Source organism: Ictidomys tridecemlineatus, chromosome 2 (genome assembly GCF_052094955.1).
Source record: "Ictidomys tridecemlineatus isolate mIctTri1 chromosome 2, mIctTri1.hap1, whole genome shotgun sequence".
Taxonomy (NCBI): Eukaryota; Metazoa; Chordata; class Mammalia; order Rodentia; family Sciuridae; genus Ictidomys; species Ictidomys tridecemlineatus.
This window is the reverse complement of record NC_135478.1, coordinates 132,569,715-132,587,267: the sequence shown is the minus strand read 5'-3', so window position 1 is coordinate 132,587,267 and position 17,553 is coordinate 132,569,715. Positions and strand designations below refer to the sequence as shown.

Here is a 17,553-nt window from a genome sequence, read left to right as displayed (position 1 = left end):
TGGGTCATGTTAGTAATTCTAGTCTGTGGATCAGACCCCTGCCAAGGCAGCCCAAAGCAGGTATGACACATGAACCTGGTCCAGGGCAAGCAAGTCAGCCATCTGCAGGTTCCAGAATAGACATGGCGACCTAGAAATGCCCTGGAACACCCCAACACACCCTCTGACCCACCCACCCCACACACGGGTCTCACCACACGCCCAGATGTCCACAGGCTTGCCATATGCCTCCTTCCGAAGGACCTCAGGGGACAGGTAGCCCGGTGTGCCAGCAAAACCTATTGAAGCGGAAGGGGCCATGAGGAGCTGTGAGGGGCCTCCAACACCTCCTGCCCTCCCCCTGTGCACTCACCAAACCATGCCTGCTGGTCCCCCTGCACCTCGATGGCCAGGCCGAAGTCCGCCAACTTCACTGCAGCCCCCTTGCACTTGCTGGCCAGGAGCAGGTTCTCAGGCTATAGAGAGGTGGCCGCGAAATCACCATGTTTATACCCGAAGGAGTCACAGGAGGGGTATGGGACAAAAGAGAGATGACAGCAGCTTGCAGGAGAGGGGTGCAGGTCTGACCCTCCCACACATGGAATTCCCAGGGCATGGCTGAGTTCCGGTCCTGTACCCTCTAATCTGACTACCTGAGGACAAAGACAGCAGCCCCAGCCTGTCAGAGGAGAAAGTTAGCCCTCAGGCAGAGTGTAGCTCCCCTGCACCCCAGAGCAGGAGTCTGAGAGGGCCTCTCAGACCAAAATCCCCAGCCCATCCTCACAAGCAACTGTGATGGTCCCTACAGCTCTGGGGCAGGTCACACAGGAGCTTTGGAGGCTCCCATGGCCCGGGACTCCCAGTGGCAGAGAGGTTTCAACTGGACCTCCCTCCCTTCTCCATTTTTGACCCAGTGTATAAGTTGACAGCTGGCGGCAGGGCACAGGGGGAGGTGTCCTGTAAGGCTCAGGAGGTAGTTCCTACTTGGACAGTGGCCCTCAAATGGCATGAAGAAACACTCAAGAGCCAAAGTGCCCAGGACAGCAGAGGACATCCACCTGCTAGGCATAGCCTGACCACCAATTCCCACTTGGCTCTGGTCAGCAGGGCAGAAAGGAGGCCCCTGCCCCAACACCTTCCCGTCCACTCCCACAGGTGGGAAAAGGCTCTTTGGACCCCTCTCAGGGAGCAGCACCCTTGCTCACACTGAACAGACATCTGTTCCTTGTCTTGAAGAAGCAGCCAAGGAGGCTGCTCTCATTCTGTGGACACCTGGTACCAAAGGCCTGAGGGGTCCCTGGGCTTCAACATTCCCTGACCTTCCTGTCCAGCTTCCAATTCCAGCAGGGTTCTGGCTATTGGTGGTGCTCAAAGCCTGTCCATTATGATCCTTGACCACCGAGGCCTGCTGGGTCCTCAGGTCCCCTGGCAGCTCTGCAGTCTCCCTCCATCCTGAAATTGCGCAGCCTGCATAGGTTACACTGCTGCTAATTATCCACCCCAAAGACAACACACTGCCTCGCGGCCTACTTTTAACACTGGCTGTCAACCTCAGAGATTTTCATATGTGAAAAAGTGGCCTTTGCAATCAATGAAATGTACCAGTCCTGTGTGAAAATATTTGTGCTCCAGACCAGAGCTTCCTGAGGTTTCAACTATGGGCTGCATAGCAGCTAGGGATGAGGCCTCATGCCCTCTTGGGGGGAGTCTGACCCCAGATGGAACTCCATATCTCTCTGGTAACAGGAGGGAGCACACAGGGCCCTACCCACTGGTTGCCTACCAGACACCACTGCCCATCTTGATTTTGCCAACCTAAGCAGGGCAGGGGCCCCAAACCATACTTCCACATGGAGAATCTGAAAGAAGAGGGGGCAGGGATGGCCCAGATGGGCTGCATAGCCACTCCTCCACCTCTGGACTCCACTCTGGTTCCTTTACAGCTCAAGATGGCACCGACAGCCTTCTGCTCTCTGTCACCACCAACTCTCATGGGATGGGAGCAAACCCACCATGGTGCCATTTGGGGGCCATCTCAGTCAAGACAGTAGGATTTCTCCCCAAGAAAAAGGGTTGTTCTTCCACCACGACAAGAGGTGGAGGCCACAGCAAGAATTCTATTTGTTTCCCAAATTAAGAGGTGAGGGAGCACCCACCTGCACTTCTATGCCTTGATCTCAGAGTTAACTAGATAAATCACAGGGCCTGGGAACAAAGTGTTACCTCCTCTGGGTGCTGGCACTAACACATGGGGAGAATCTGGGCCCTATCCTCCTAGGGACCCTGAGTGAGGGCAGTTCAGTTAAGACCATGGATGGAGAAGCCAAGACATGTGAAGGGACAAGGAGGGAATCCCAGGTCTGGTCCTCCTGTGACACCCTCCTCAGAGCAACTGTGAAGACCAGCCTCCCATAGCCACAGTCTAAGGAAGGTATGACCTCTCATTCAGCCTAGGGAAGATGTGACCCCTACTCAGCACCAACAGCCATGGGACAGCTGGTCTTAAATACACCGGGGCCGGGCTCAGGGGTCCATACTACCTTCAGAAAGTAACAACGGGTTGAACCAAGATTTGGAAAAGGAGGGAAGGAAAAAGAGGGAGGAGGGAGAAGTGCCGGTGGCTTCTGGGATGCCACAGCCACCCCGTGTCCTGGGGGTGAGAAATCTTCTTTTGAACAGAGCCTGAAGCCCACAGCTCAGCTCTGGGAAGCAGAGAGTTGGAGTGAGAGCTGAGAGGAACTGGCAGGGCCAGGTGAGACTGGCTTTCACCACCCTGCCCCCAGCAGCATCAGCCTTCTGTCCCCTGTGTCCCCACCTGCCAAAGCTGCATCTTGGTGGAAAACCAGAAAGTGTATACATTTGTTGCTAGGCGTATTCCTAAAGGCTGCCCCTTCCATCCCTGAAGGCATCGAGCCAGATGTGTGCAGGCACATCTCACACGTGTACACACATGCACACAGCACATACGGTGTACATTCACACACATGCATATACGTGACCACTTGTGCACACACACATAATCACATGAATACACTCACACATGCACACACATACACTCGTACATTTATATGCATGCACACACTATATGCACACACATAAACGTGTGACAGGTGTGTACACATGCCTCCATGTACACATACAATACACACATCCAAGTGGACACATGTACACACACACAAATAAACATGCACAGCCCTCAATGCATGCACACGCAAGCACACTCTCACCTGTGTGCCCACAAACATGCACAAACCTATATGTACATGCATATCACATACTTCTACACACAGGCATGTGCGCACACCTCCATGAACAAGCACACATACACACACTCCTTCACACAAATACACGGTATGCAGACATGCCTGCCCACACCCCGCATCCCCCTCACTCCACACTGCCCAGCCCCTCATACCTTTTACACAGCATGCAGGTGTGGATCATACACACCTGACACAGAGTGAGATAGGAACTCACCTTGAGGTCTCTGTGGACAACCCCCATTTGGTGACAATGGAGAACGGCCTCCAGGATCTGCTGGATGCAGTGACTGTGGCAAAGAGCAGGTGGGTCAGTGCAAGTGGCCCTGGGGATAGACTGGGGAGGGAAGCAGGGAGAGGAGGCACAGGGAGAATGGCAGTGCTGGGTGGTACTGGAGTGCAGCTCCCAGCCTGCGGGGAGTGAGGCAGATGTAGGAAACCAAGTGGAGAGGAGATGCTAGCCAGAAGGGGCCTCTGGGGTTCCTTCCCCACTACCAGAGTCAGATACCCTGACCCTCGCCCTGCCTTCCTCTTTGGGCCAAGGTCTGCCTAGGAGGCAGGGCCAGGTGCACAGAGGTGACTTTCAGGGCAAACATTCCCGTTCCCAATATACTTTCCCAAAGTTCGTGTTGACCAAGCTGACCCGAAGCCTGAACCTAGGCAAATAGTAGCCTGAGGCAGAAACACCAAGAGCCAACCAGGAGGCTGATTCCCAGCAGTGCCTTCTCCTCCTCCTCCTCCTCAGTGCAGAACACAGGCTCAGGAAAGTAAAAGAAGGAGGCTGAGGTTGCTGAGAGGCTGCCCTATAGGCACGGGAGCTGGTCAAACCAGCAGGGCAAGCCCAGGAGGAAAGTCTCCAGAGAGCTCCCTTGTGCCCTCTCCCTCCCCGATAACTCAGTCTCCAAAATAACTGCCAGGGTCCTTGCACCCCGCCCCATAGACTCAGGCTGCCCAACCCTCCTCAGTCTGGTCACTGAGCATACTCCACTGGAGCCTCCAACCTCAAAGAGGCAGTTTGTGAGAAGAAACGAGGGGTGTATGGTGGAAGAGTCCCACCTCTTCTGGGCCAGATTTGGGGGCCTCCAAACACCCAGTATCCTTGACTAGGGGTCCCCTGGGGAGAGGTGAGGAGCTCTACCATCAGAGCAGGCAGGGTGGGGCCTGGCGAGGGTCACAGGGCTCTTCTTTCCCCAATTCTTCAGTGTGAAGAAGGTTCCTGGGACCAGAACAGTTCAAGCACCCAGAAAGTTCCAGCCTCTCCCCTCCTAAAACCTATCTGAGGCCACTTGTCCTGAACAGTTCTCCTGGCCTGCAGCAAGAAGGCTACGATTCAGGCGGCAGACTTTCTGCCTCAGGTCAGGTCCTCCAGAGTCACCAGGGGGCGCTGTGTGTCTGTGAGAGAGACTAAGTGTAGAGGTCCAGTGAGCAGAGGCTGAGGGCCCCAGCGCAACCAGCAGAGTGGCTAGTGCTCTGGAAGGACAGGCCACCTGGTGTGGTGAGGGCAGCACACAGTGAGCCCTCTACCCCCTGGCCTCCACTCTGGTGTTTAGGTCATTTGGAAGGGGGTTGGCACTGTGAAGCCCTCAACAGCTCTCCAGGCTAGAGGATGACAGGTCCCACAGGGACAACAACAGTATACAGGGAGCAGAAGGGTCTGTAGGGGTGGAGGGGGCCGGGGCTGGAAGACGACGATACAGGGGAAGGAGCGTCAAAGAAGGTGGGGCACAGGGTGAGGGCAGGTGAAGATGATGTGAGAGGCGAGCTAGGCTATGGGTGGCACCATTAGTGAGAGGGTGCCAGGGGGTGGGCATGAGAACACCAGACCCTAGGGCAGTGGCCATGGCATGATCAGTCCAGGTACTGCGCAGTAGGGCCTCAGAGTCTGTTATGTGTGTGGAAGGCTCCATATGGCCAGATGATGCCCACTACCTTGCCTGGTATCTATGGGTCCCTCAGAGCATGTGGCCCAACCCGGGGCCGCTCTTGCCCCAGCAGGCATTTGGAGGGTCAGTGGGGATACTTGGGTCCGTTTACCAGCATGCAGCCAAGTTCTGAGACATTTTCCACTCGGCATGACAGAGCAGCTGGAGGGGATTTCGTTCCACTTTCTGCTTCTAAGTAGAATATAAAGAAAAACCTCATCTCTCTCCACTCTGAGGGACAGGCCACTTCCAGGCTGTTTTGTAAAATATAAAGTCCTTCCTGAAGAAGCCCTAGAAAGAAGCTAGTGAGCTTAGCCTCTCAGGATCTGCGGGCAATAGGAAGGGCCACAGGCCTGCCTGTCCCAACTTGTCCTCTCCCTGATCTGGCCTACGGCCTTTGCTTGCCTGGCTCTGTGGGGAGGCCTGAGTGGCCAAGACAAGTCGGAATGCTCACACCTTCCCAAAGGGACTTGTTGCGAAGGGGAAGGCTGCCTGCTGGTATAGAGACAAGCCACAAAGCTACTTTAAAAAATATTCCTTTTTTTCTTCATTAGAAATGCAATACATTTTCAATAAAGAAGAGTTTTAAAATAGACAAGAAAAAAAATTTAACCATCCATAACTCCACCACCTGGAGAGACCCTGTAGCCTTTTTTTCTTGTAAAATGCATATCTCTGTGGCAAAGCAGGGTGGACAGAACCTGGAAGGCAGGAAGTGACCACCCTCAGCTCTCCCTGAGTTGAGATACACTCTTAAGGAACAGTGTATCACTTGACCTGGACCAAAGCAGCCCACAAATGGCTGACCCTTCCTGGGACAGGAGTCATCGTCTCTCCAGCTGACATTATGCATCCGTCAATCTGGTCCCCAGAAGCCATGCCACAATTGGCCATCTCTGGGATCATTGTCTAGCTTCATTGCTCTAGTGAGGGCTGACCCCAAGGGAAGGGCTGTCTAGGGTCCACAAGGAAGCCCAGCGTATAGAATCCATGTACAGAATCCATGCTCCTCTATCCCACCCCCACACCAGGAGCCCAAGGGCCCAGGGGTAAGCCCTTGAATGGCACACTGGGTACAGAAGTTTTGAGTGTGCTCTGGCCTCCTCCCACTGTCCTGGGTGTGGCAGGTAAGAGTGCAGGGACCCAAGAGGACAGATAGTGGTAGCTGTCCCAGCAGCTGTACCAGGATAGGCTGTTGACTTTCCTTGGCTTTATGCACAAGCTGGTTGGGGCCAGAGATGGCATTGTGAGGACACTATGGAAGGGGATTCCTGACCTGCCTTCTGGGGAAGAGCATTTGGAAACTGCTTATCTCTGTGAGGAAAGTTAGGCAAGAGATTACTGCCATGGCCCTCCACACCAAAGGGCAAGAGGCTGCCTATGACCACCCTCTAGCTGCTGCTCCTCCTCCACCAGCTGTTAGAGTCTGTAAACAAGTCAAGATGGCGCCTGGCATTTTGCAGAGGGAGTGGTTTGTGAAGTAACGCCAGCGAGCCATTAAGTGTGGAGATTCCTTATTGGTTGACTGCTGTATCTAGTTTATGTTAATTAAGATAAGCTGTGTGGAATGTATATATACCCCTCCGGTCCTACAATAAAGGGCTCCCACTCCTGCTGTATCAATGTACACAAGTTGCTCATCACCCCCCCGGGTTATTTAGCTGCAGCCGGACTGCAGCAACCAGCCACCCTAAGAAAAGCACCCCTCACAGTGCAGCAGGTCCAAGACATTCCCACAGGCAGCACCCCTGTGCTGGTCAAAGACACAGGATGGGCCCCTCCTTCCTTGGTCAGAGAGCTTCCAGTAGGGTCAGTGGGCCAAGTGACACTTCCACTCAGCTGCCTTCTGCTGGGAATATGGAAGGGACCATGATGCATGGAATAAACAGGGGTTACAGGAGAGGCAGGAGTGGGGCTGAGTGAGGGATGGGCAAGGGGGAAGATGGAGTGAGGCTTGGAACCCACCTGGCATCAGCCTCACTGTAGTACTCTCTTGCCACAATGTCTTCAAAGAGCTCCCCACCAGTGACCCTGTGGGAAAAGCACATGGAGGTCAGATTCTGGAAATACTGTTGCTTTCATCACCTTCTCTACTACCATCACCACCATCACCACTGCCACCACTACCTCACCACCACCACCATCATCAGCTTCACAAATATCACCACCACCTCCATCAATACCACCACCATCACCACCACCACCGTCACAATCTCTATCACCACCAACATTCACCACCACCATCACCATACTAGCACTAACGTCACCTAGATCTGACAGCTTACCAATTACTCACTCATACATGATGACACTTAACCTTTCTGTCTTCACAACCATCCCAAGCCATTGGCACTATTATATTCCATTAATGGACAAGAAAACTGAGTTCCAGAGATCTAAGTGATTTTCCCAGAGTGGGCAGCATAGAGGTTTGAGTCAGGCATCTGGATTGTGATACTCAAGGACCCCAGGGCCAGATATGTGCCCTCCTATCCCCAGGAGTGAAAGGGCCAGAAGATCCGGTGCCTGGATCTGGCTTCCCTGATGGGCCACTGTCTTAGTTATAAGACCCATCTTTAGGGAAGAGAGTGGATCGTGACAGGTGCTGGGGGTGGTCTCAGCTGGCACAACCTCATGCCCTATGTCCCTACCCAGTGACTGGCCATCAGAAGGTAGTCAATACGGGCTTTGGGGCAGGAGCCACTGACTGGAGGGCTTCTGAGAATGTAGAAAGGGTTTGGGCTTCTGGGAGTCCTTGGTCTGGTAAAGTGGAGAGGTGTGGACGCACACCAGCAGGCAGGATAGAGGCCCTGAGTCTGCCCTTGTCTCTCCCCAAACTGAAGGTTCTAGGTTTGCCAGAAGACACCATACAATGGCTCCCTGAGGTGAGGCCCTCCCTGAGGAGTGGGGAAAGCCTGTTGTCCTCTTCCCAGGCTCCTTCCTGCTCTAGCTGCCCCCTAAGTGAGTCTGCCCCCTAAGGAGGGCACAACCTCAGCCAGGCAGCAGTGGCTGTGCTTGGGCCAACCTTAGTCACCTCTGTTTAGTGTTACCCATTTTTTTCTGTTGAGGTTTGGGTCTTCCTCATTTTTGTGTCCAGCACTCAGCACTGGTCCAGTTCATGGCCGGGGTGATCCAGGGAGTAGGGATTGTTGAAAAGTGACCCTGGCATGGGTAGGTACTGTGTCTTGCATTGGAGAAAAATTTAAATGAGGATGTGCTACGTGTTAGCATGTCCCTGCTCCAGGCTAAACATGCCCTGAGGACCCTGCAGGAGCCCCCAGCAACACCTAAAGTGAGGAGCTTTTAAGGTTCCATTTTGTCTCTGAAGGAGCCTTAGCTCTGAGCAGTGCTACCCAAGGCGGTGACAATAGTGGAGCAGCAGCTCTGGGCCTAGGAGACTCAGATTGGGCTCCACAAGCCACCCAATCCCTCTATCAGGGAGCCCAGCCCTAAATTAAGTAGAAATTCCAACATGAGGGTGAAATGCACATGCACCCATGGGTGTGGAGCAGGAGGATCATATCCCAAGTGTAGACCAGGTCGTGCGACTGACTGTGTAGGTCGTGGTTCATCAGCTTACACATCAGGCCCAAAGGCCCTGAGTCCAGGCAAAGAACAAAAGCAAAAGGCTACCGGGTCTAGGTCCAAGGTCACAGCTTACAGTAGCCTCCTAAGAGGTACCTCACCTGGGGCCAGACCAGACCTTCTGGGGTGCCCTGTGTGTTTAGCCAACTGCAGTTCAGACTAATGGGCACCTGGGACTTCCTGGCTAGGCCATCGTCTGGTCCAGAGCTTCAGGGCAGGGATTTTGTTCCCACCATGTTTGTTGATGGGGGCATATGGGCACAGTGCTGGCCCAAGAAGGGGATACGTCTGGGAGGTTCTGCATCTGAATCACCTCTCCACAGGCCATGGGGGCATATAACCAAGGAAAGTCATGGCCCACATGGGAGCCTCCTTCCTCCAGGTGTGCAGGTATGTGCAAATCCTTCCATTCCCAGGCCTACTCCCTGAGTCCTGTGACATTTCTAACCATGGGGAGTGTGAACACCTGTCAATGTCCCCAAATCCTCAGAGCCCCTCAACTGCTAAGGGACCTCTGGGCCTCTGAAAGGGAGGCCAGCCCATTCCAGAATCTGCTGCCCCATCAGACACAAAGGTTTGGGAGGAGGATGTGCAGGACCCCAGGACTCACCACCCTCAGAAGCTTTCCCGACACCTCCTGGTGAGTGCTGAATCAGCTCTGAGCAAAGCCAGCCCCGAGAGACAAGTCATACACACACACACACACACACACACACACACACACACACACACACACTGTTCTCTTTCCTTCTCAGTTCCTGGAACACATGCAGCCATCTGTTGCCACCAGGAGCCCTGGACAGGGCCACCCTCAATCCAGGGGCTTCTCCGTGTCCTGGGAAAAGAATCTGGTGGAGGTGGCTCTGGTGGACACAAGGGCAATGGTGAGTCTGCCCCCTAAGGAGGGCACAACCTCAGCCAGACAGCAGTGGCTGTGCTTGGGCCAGCCTTAGTCACCTGGCTGACAATTTGAGGTCTTATGGGACACATGGGGCATCCAAGAACCCCCTGAAGGGACAGCCTTGCCTCTCTTGACCAGAGGACTCCATGTGAATGCAGTCCTCTGAGGTCTGCACACCCCACAGCCTGGGCATCTGTCACTTGAGGAAGGAAGAACTGAGAGGGCGGTCCATACAAAAGTGCCTCCTGTCACCACTGGGCCTGCAGCTCAAGAGCTGCTGCGGGAGGGCATGGGGTAACCATGGCAATGGCACCACAGCCAGGCTTCCCTGGCTGTGTGCCTTCCTGGAGGCCACAGAGGTAGGCCAAGACCCATGGGCCCCCACCCAGCGCAGGGTCCCACAACAGCCCTGATTCACAGACAGCTAAATATAGTGCTGCTTAGAGGGAGCTGTCAAGAATGAGGGAGATGAGATCATCGCTTCTAAATCTGGCAGGAAGTGAGAGGCGGCACTGGCCCCAGACGCCTTCCTCTCTCAGTTACTGCATGTGCAAGCTTGTGCGCACACACACTCGTGCAAACACACACGCACAGGCATATATGCATGTGCCCCCACAAACCATAGCCACACATGTTCATACAAGGCACACGCACACGCCTATATACCATACACATACACTCAGACACGCTCAGATACCCACACGTGCACACACATTCACACATAAGCACAAGTGCACACATGTACATGCTTTTACCCACACTCAAAATACACATGCTCATGCCAGGCAATGGTGCCACCACAGTCCAGCTTGACAAGGGCACACAGGGAAGGGAAGTGACTGAACCTCTGGCTGCACTCCGCAGTCCTCCCTTCCCTCCCCTACCCCTGTGGCCTGTGGGGAAGAGGGGTCACAGGTCAGTCCCAACCCCAAGGTACTCAATAAAACCAGAACAAGACCAAGGAGGCCGGGAAGATGTGGCTGGGAGAAAGGTGACCCACAGCAGAGGTGCACTCAGGTGGTGGCCAGAAGTAAAGACAGGACTGCTCCCTGGGCTGGGGAGGTTTTGGACCCCTCCCTACCCCTGCACCAGGAGTGGGAGAGGGTTCTCAGTGCTGGCACTTACAGATCGAAGACCAGGTAGTGGAAACCCTCCTCGGAGATGCTGTCATGGAGACGCACTGCAGGGACAGAGAAGCCATGAGGAACTGGTGGTAGCTAGGACACACCCACCTTCACACTGTCCAGCCATATGCCGCTGTGCAAGCCCTCAGGGAGGGACCCACAGCCAAGGACCCTAGGGCTGCCCACAGGATGACCTGTGGGGAGGGCCAGGTGGGTGACCAGGAGGCAGGGAGGGGGTACTTCGGGCCCTGCAGGCCACCAGCCCCTGGGTGAGCATCAGGGGCCTCTGGGCAGCACCCTGACCTTCCTCCACTCCCAGCTGCCTGCCTGATCCGTTTCCTTCTGCCAGAGGGAGATCGAGGAGGGCAGCAGTAGGGATTTGCCCAGCTGAGCTCCTGGACAGGAGTCCCTGAAAGGTGTCACATGGGGGAGGATGCAGGATGAAACACACCCATTGTTCACCCTGGGCCTTCCCAGAGCTGCCCTCTGTCCTCAACAGGCAGGGACCTGGTCCAGAGGAAAACCTGTCCCAATGTGTCATCACCCAAAGGCTCGAACCCTGAGCTCAGGTTCCAGCAAGGTGGGGCACTGCCATTCTCCCCTCCTCAAGCCTGTCTCCACGCTGCCTGCGAAGGTCTGTTTGCTTCCTGCCCCTCACTCTAGACCCTGCCTGGTGCAGGGCAGAACTGACGAGGACACACAGGATGCGTGACAAGTGGACAAAGGAGCCGGGGAATAGCGGTGCGATCTCAGCACCAAAGTGTGCTCCACCAGGGCCTGCTTTTCCTCACCTGGAGATAGGCCCTGCTCCAAGCAGTGAGTATTTGCTCAGAATGACTCACTTTGGGCCCTGCTCTCCCACGTGCAGAATTCTGCCCTTTGCTAGAACAGCGACGACAGGCATTGAGCTCTCACCGTGTTCCAGGACTGCTATGAGCACTCTACGGATTAACTCAATTAACCTTCCAGCCACTCCTAGAGGCTACAGATGAGGAAGCTGAAGCACAGAGAGGTTGAGTAATCAGCTGAAAGTTACACAGCCCAAAAAAAGGCAAAGTGGGGCTGTGAGCTGAGGGGTTGGTCTGACTCTAGGCCCTACACTGTGCCAGTCTTGAGGTATGGGTATGGCTGTCTCCCATGATCCAGACACAGGAGCTGGAGGGTGAAAATTGGTCGCCTTCTCCCACGTCCCATAGGCACCGGGGCCTTAGGCATAAACAGCCCACACAGCTCCAGCCCCTTCCTGGTGCCCTCCTGCACTGTCCTAGTTTCTAATTAGCTGTCAAGGCCCTCCTTCCTGGCTCTGGTCCTTCCAGGTGCCAGCCTAATAGCATCCTCATGCCCAGAAACTCTAATCTGGCCTCTGGGGCCCAGGCCTTGCCCAGACCTCTGGGCTCCAATGACCCCACACCAATGGCCTTTCTCAGCACCTACACCTCAGGCACAAAGCCCCCGAGCCTGTGAGAGCAGGCTGGGCTCCAGGTCCCAGGAAATGCAGGACCACCCTCTCCTGCCACTGTACTGGCTGTATGACCTTGTACAGGTCACTCAGCCACGTAAGCCTGTCTGCTCCTCTATGAAATGGACGAAATTAGCAACTGTGGATCATTGCAAAGATGAATTAGGTGACCTGCAGGAAGCTTCCACAACATGGTGAGTACCTAAGGACAATTGTCATTGTCACTGCTGTTAGCAGTTTGTGAGGCTCAGTACCAGGATCTGGGGCTGCTTGGGGACCTGGGCTTCTTTTCTGAGCTCAGAGCAAAAAAGTCTAAGCCGAAAGGGCAGCAGCTGGAAGGGGTCTTCTGGTACAGTGCTCCAGGGGAGGAAGGGAGGCCCAGGGCCACTGTCCCCTGGGTTCAGCAGGCACAGCTTGCTGGTGGGGGCTGGCACCGGACTCCTGGTGCAATATGGGTTTGAGGTCAGGGGCCCAGGGGACATCAGGCTTGAGTGGGTCCTACTTTCTGCCAGGAAGTGGGTCCCTCAATCAGATGGAGCCACTGGGGATACTTGTAGGAAATCAAGGTAGTGTGCATGTGAACATTAAAAAAAAAACATTTTTTAACGTTTTAAAAATAGTTAGGTGCTTATTTTAATGGTTTAGAAGAAAATCTAACTAGCACATCAGACCCGTAAATTCACAGACAGGGCCAAGCAAAAAAGTGAATTGTCACAAAATCTATTTAAATAAAAACAGTAAGCAAATAACACGGTGGTGGCATGCAGAGGTGGCAATAAGTAAGGTCCCTGGCAGTATCTTTAAGAGTCCAGTCTGGAAACCATGGGTCAGGTCAGCAAATATCCTCCAGAGATAACCTGCTGTTCTCAACCTCCCAAGGGAGAAGGGGCTCAGGAATGTGGCCTTGCCTTGGGCTCCTGTTTGCCTTGGGCTCCTGATTGTTGGGGTTCTTCCTTCCCTCAGGGATGTATTCCTGCTGGGCAAGGGGCTCAAGGGTCCAGTTCCCAAGAGCCTGGGCTGGGGCTTGGACTTTCTTGGGCCGGGAGACCAAGAGCAAGGAGGTTCAGGGGGATCCTTCTGCTTCTCCCAAGAAGTTTCTTGGATCCTCTCCTAGATACCCATGGTGCTTGCAGTTGACAGAGACACTAACCCTTGCCTGCAGGGTCAAATGATGCTAACTGGTGGCACATAAGAACAGCTGCTAGGTGGCAGCTCTAGTGACCTTTCACCCTTGCCCTCCTCCTCAAGCCTCCCATCCTCTGGGTGTCCCCCTGCCCAGCTCCTCAGTGGGGACCCACTGAGGAAGGCTGATTCTAGCCCTGAAATCAGTCAAAATTACAAACTTCCTGGCCAGGGTCAAATGAGAGCTGGTCAGGGTGGGGAGAGGAGTCTGGAGGGCAGCTGAGGGTCCCCGAGTCAGGGCTGGGGGCTTTCAATTCCTGATGGAGATGCTGGGCACATTAGCAGGAGATGCTGAGGACTGTGACTCTGCTAGGCTCTGTCACCCCGGGGTCCTGGGGGCAGCAGTGGAGGTTTGGGACCTGCTCTTTTGATGAGCTCCCTACCCCCAGGACACCTTCCACATCAGAAGCAGATGCCCCTGGCTGGGTCTCCACTCCTGGGACCTCACCTGACACCAAGCAGACATTTGTAAATATGTGCTTCATAGTGAATTCTGGAACCCTGGGGAGGGTGTTGACCTGGGGCTACATCCAGGCAGGTACAGATCACCTATGCTCAGGAATAGGCACTCCACAGACATCAGCTAGACTTGTCACTGTCACCTTGACCTGATCTGGGAACCAACTCCATACTCAGCCTCGTAGCCAGAACCACAGGGCTGAAGAACCCCTTCACCAAACTCTCATGGTGGTTGCGGCTCTGACTCGGAGGGCAGGCATCTGTATTTGAGGACACAGGGTTTAAGGAGCTCGGGACCATCTGAGTGCTTTGGTTTATTCCAGATGACCCCAACAGCAGCCCCCCAACACCTGGCCAGACCCTCCTGTGGCTTGTGGTACCATCCCTATGGGTCCTGCCTGATTCTTTCCTCCTGGGTTTCTCTGTTGACACAGGAAACTTGTGAAAACTGCCCAGGGTGACATTTTGGGCAGGAGGGAGCCCAAGCCCCAAAAGGCAAAGTCTCCTGGCTCTGAGAGGCCTAGTTGGCCCTAACCCCTGCCCCTATATGAGTTGCTACCGAGCAAGGTCAGGTCACATCCGGCCCAGTTCCATCTGCCCATCCTCCCTTTGTCTCTGAGGGAAACTGAACCCCCTGCAAGCAAGCTCCTGGCCAAACCCCTGACTCAGGACCCCCTTGAACTGGTAGCTTGGAGTCCATCTGTGCAGTCAGTATAGGGCCAGGCTTTGAACCTCCCTCGCAATGGGATAACTCAGTTCAGTGGACACCAGGCTCATGACATCAGGTGCTCACCATCAGTGGCTATAAAACACATCTCCAAAGCCTTTGATGCATCTCCTCTAAGAGGGAACTCGACTCCTCGCCCTTGTGTGTGGGCTTCGAATGAACTGGCAGAGGTGACAGTTTGGAGGCTAGGTCATAACAAGGCACATGGTTCCTCAAAAGGTTAAATGGAGTTCCCATATGACCCAGCAATCCCGCTCCTAGGTACATACCCAAAGGACTGAAAGCAGGGACTCACATACCTGTGCACCCCTGTTCACAGCAGCACTATTCACAACGGCCAAGAGGTGGAAGCAGCCCAAGTTTCCATCGACAGATGAATAGATAAACAAAATGTGGTACCTCCATGCAATGGAATATTATTCAGCCTTAAAAAGGAAGAAATTCTGACAAATGTACAACAGGGATGAACCTTGAGGACATCACAAGTGAAATACGCTGGTCACAACAAGACACTATGGCTCTACTCTTCTGAGGTCTCAAGAGGAGTCAGACTCATAGAGATAGAAGGTAGAATGGCGAGTGCCAGGGGCAGGGGGACAGGGTGTTGTTTAATGGGGACAGTTTCTCTTGACAGAAGATGAAAAGCTTTTGGCTATGGACAGTGAGGAAGGCTACACAGAACTGTGAATGTGTATGCCACAGAACCGCATGCTCACAAAGGGTTAAGATGATCCACATTATGTTATGTATATTTTATTATAATTTCAAAAAAGGCATCACACTTCTTTTTCTTTTCGTATCCTTCCTTCTCTGTCCCTGTCTCACACGTTCACTCCATCTCTGTCAGTCCATCTCTGTCCCTTGCTGTCCCTGTCTGTCCCTCTTTCTCTCTTTCTGGTATGTTTGGAAATGTCCTCCAAAGGCCCATGTATCGAAGACGTGGTGGTCAGCTTGTAGTGCTACTGCGGGGTGGTGTGACCTTTAAGAGGTGGGGCCTCACAGGAGGAAGTCAGGTCATTGGGGGTGTGCCCTTGAGGGGATATTGGGACCACCCCCCACTCTCTCTCCTTCCTGCCTGTTGAAAGGTGAATAGACTCCCTCTGTCATGATCTTCTGCCTTGCCACAGGCCCAAAACAACAAGGCTAAGCAGACTGAACTCTTATAAATCATGAGCCAAAGGAAATCTTTCTTCCTCATAAGTTGACTAGCTCAACTTTTGTCAGAGAAAGGAAGGAAGAACAGACTAACACGTTGTCCTTCTGTCATCGCTGGCTCTGGGGAGCCTGCGGCCATGTTATGACTCTGGAGATGCCTGTGGGAGGGGCTCAGGCCCCAGCCAATAGGCATGTGAAGAGCCACCTTGGGAGCATAGCCTGAGGCTCTGATCAAGCCCTTATAAGTACAGCCCTGGCATGTCTGTAGTCCATAGAAGCCCAGGCAGGGCCTGCAGCTGTGCAGCTATCCTGGGCACCCAAGCAAACAAGAGGTTGCTGCTTTGAAAAAAAAATATCTTCACTGTTGCTGTTTTGAGGAAAAAAAAAATCTTTTTTTTTTTTTTGTACTGAGGATTGAACCCAGGGGCGCTTAACCACTGAGACACATCCCCAGCCCCCCTTTTAAATTTTGAGACAGTGTCTCACTAAGTTGCTTAGGGGCTCACTAAGTTGCTGAGGCTAGTTTCGAACTTGTGATCCTCCTGCCTCAGCCCTTTGAGTTGCTAAGGTTAAAGGCATATGTCACCACACCTGGGTGAAATTCTTAATAATTTTTGAGCAGAGGGCCCACATCTACATTTTGTACTGGATCCCACAAGTTGTATGGCAGGCCTGCCGTCTGCTGAACTGCTCTTGGATGCACAGAAGCTGTTAACCTGTGTGAGGGGCACAGATTGTGGGGTCATTTGTTCTGACGCATGGTGAGCCAACAAACTCGTGAAACCACCCTATGAAGGGGTGGGAGATTTACACGCCTTTCTACAAATGAAAGGTCTACCCCCAGAGCTATGGCTGGCCTCTGCCTTTCACTCCAAGCAGGCTGCCTCAGAAAAGAGGGGACTTTACAGTTTATGCCAGTTTCCCTTATGAATCATCCCAGTTCCTCCTACTAGATCCCTGGGAGAGAGGCAGGAACATCTCCATGTTCAAAGGAGGAAACTGAGGCCCCTCCCAGCCTGGCACACAGCTGCTGCCTGACTTAGCCACTGAGCAGAACTGCCCCTCTCAGAACTGCACCCAGCACCTGCTCTTGTGGCCCAGAAGAGCCGGTTAGCAGCTTTCTGCTCAGAGGTGGGGCCGGTGCCCCTGCGGGAAGGCTAAAGATACCCCACCAGGGACAAGTTCCTCTTGTCTCCCCTTTGTGTTCCCTCCCACTCCTCGGAGAGTTTCTGGATCTACAGAGAAGACTGTGTGACCCCTGCAGCCTTGGGTCTGCCTCCTCTGTGTTCTGGAATGTGCTGATCTTGAGTCCCTAACCAGCTACTCAAGCCGCTGCAAGGACCTCCATAGTCACTCCTCCCCTGGCACAGACTGGGAGCAGGGACCATCCACTGCTCAGATCCAACCCGGAACCACACCAGCATCCAGCCAGGGCAGAGAGATGTCTTATTGAAGAAGTGTTCAAAAACGCCAACCCAAAGAACACTTGGTCCTCTCCTCTAAGTAAAGGGACTCCTTCAAATATGCTCAGAAGGGTGACCTGCCCTTGGTTGGTGCTCAGCAGACATAGTAGTGGGGAGAAATGGAGAGCCAGGACCAGAGGAGTGAGGGAAAGGGTACTGGCAGAGTTGAGTGGGAGGTGATGTCTTCCAGGATCCTCAGGAAGGGGGCCCAGTAGTGAGCTGCTGGTGCCCAGTGGGCCTGAAGTCCGCTTAAATGCTGCACTAAGATCCCGACTCCTGAGCCTTCCCAGACCTCTTGAGTTGGACTCTCTGGGGCAGGCCCAGGAATCTGCATTGT

At 53.8% G+C, this 17,553-nt stretch overlaps 1 protein-coding gene across 17 annotated transcripts in view; it reads right to left on the bottom strand.

The window, feature by feature from the left end:
* The window catches only part of Camk2b (calcium/calmodulin dependent protein kinase II beta), a 94,600-nt gene that overhangs the window by 22,077 nt on the left and 54,970 nt on the right, over nucleotides 1-17,553 (bottom strand). For 16 of the 17 annotated variants that reach the window (XM_078039810.1, XM_078039811.1, XM_040291885.2 and 13 more), the window contains 5 exons: nucleotides 10,773-10,827; nucleotides 7,127-7,192; nucleotides 3,457-3,529; nucleotides 353-455; nucleotides 195-278 (listed from right to left, as the gene is read on the bottom strand). In XM_078039810.1, coding sequence (XP_077895936.1) covers nucleotides 195-278; nucleotides 353-455; nucleotides 3,457-3,529; nucleotides 7,127-7,192; nucleotides 10,773-10,827 — 381 coding nt within the window. Of the gene's footprint in view, nucleotides 1-194; nucleotides 279-352; nucleotides 456-3,456; nucleotides 3,530-7,126; nucleotides 7,193-10,772; nucleotides 10,828-14,897; nucleotides 15,028-17,553 lie in introns of those variants that run through there. The other variant, XM_078039815.1, reaches the window with a different exon arrangement.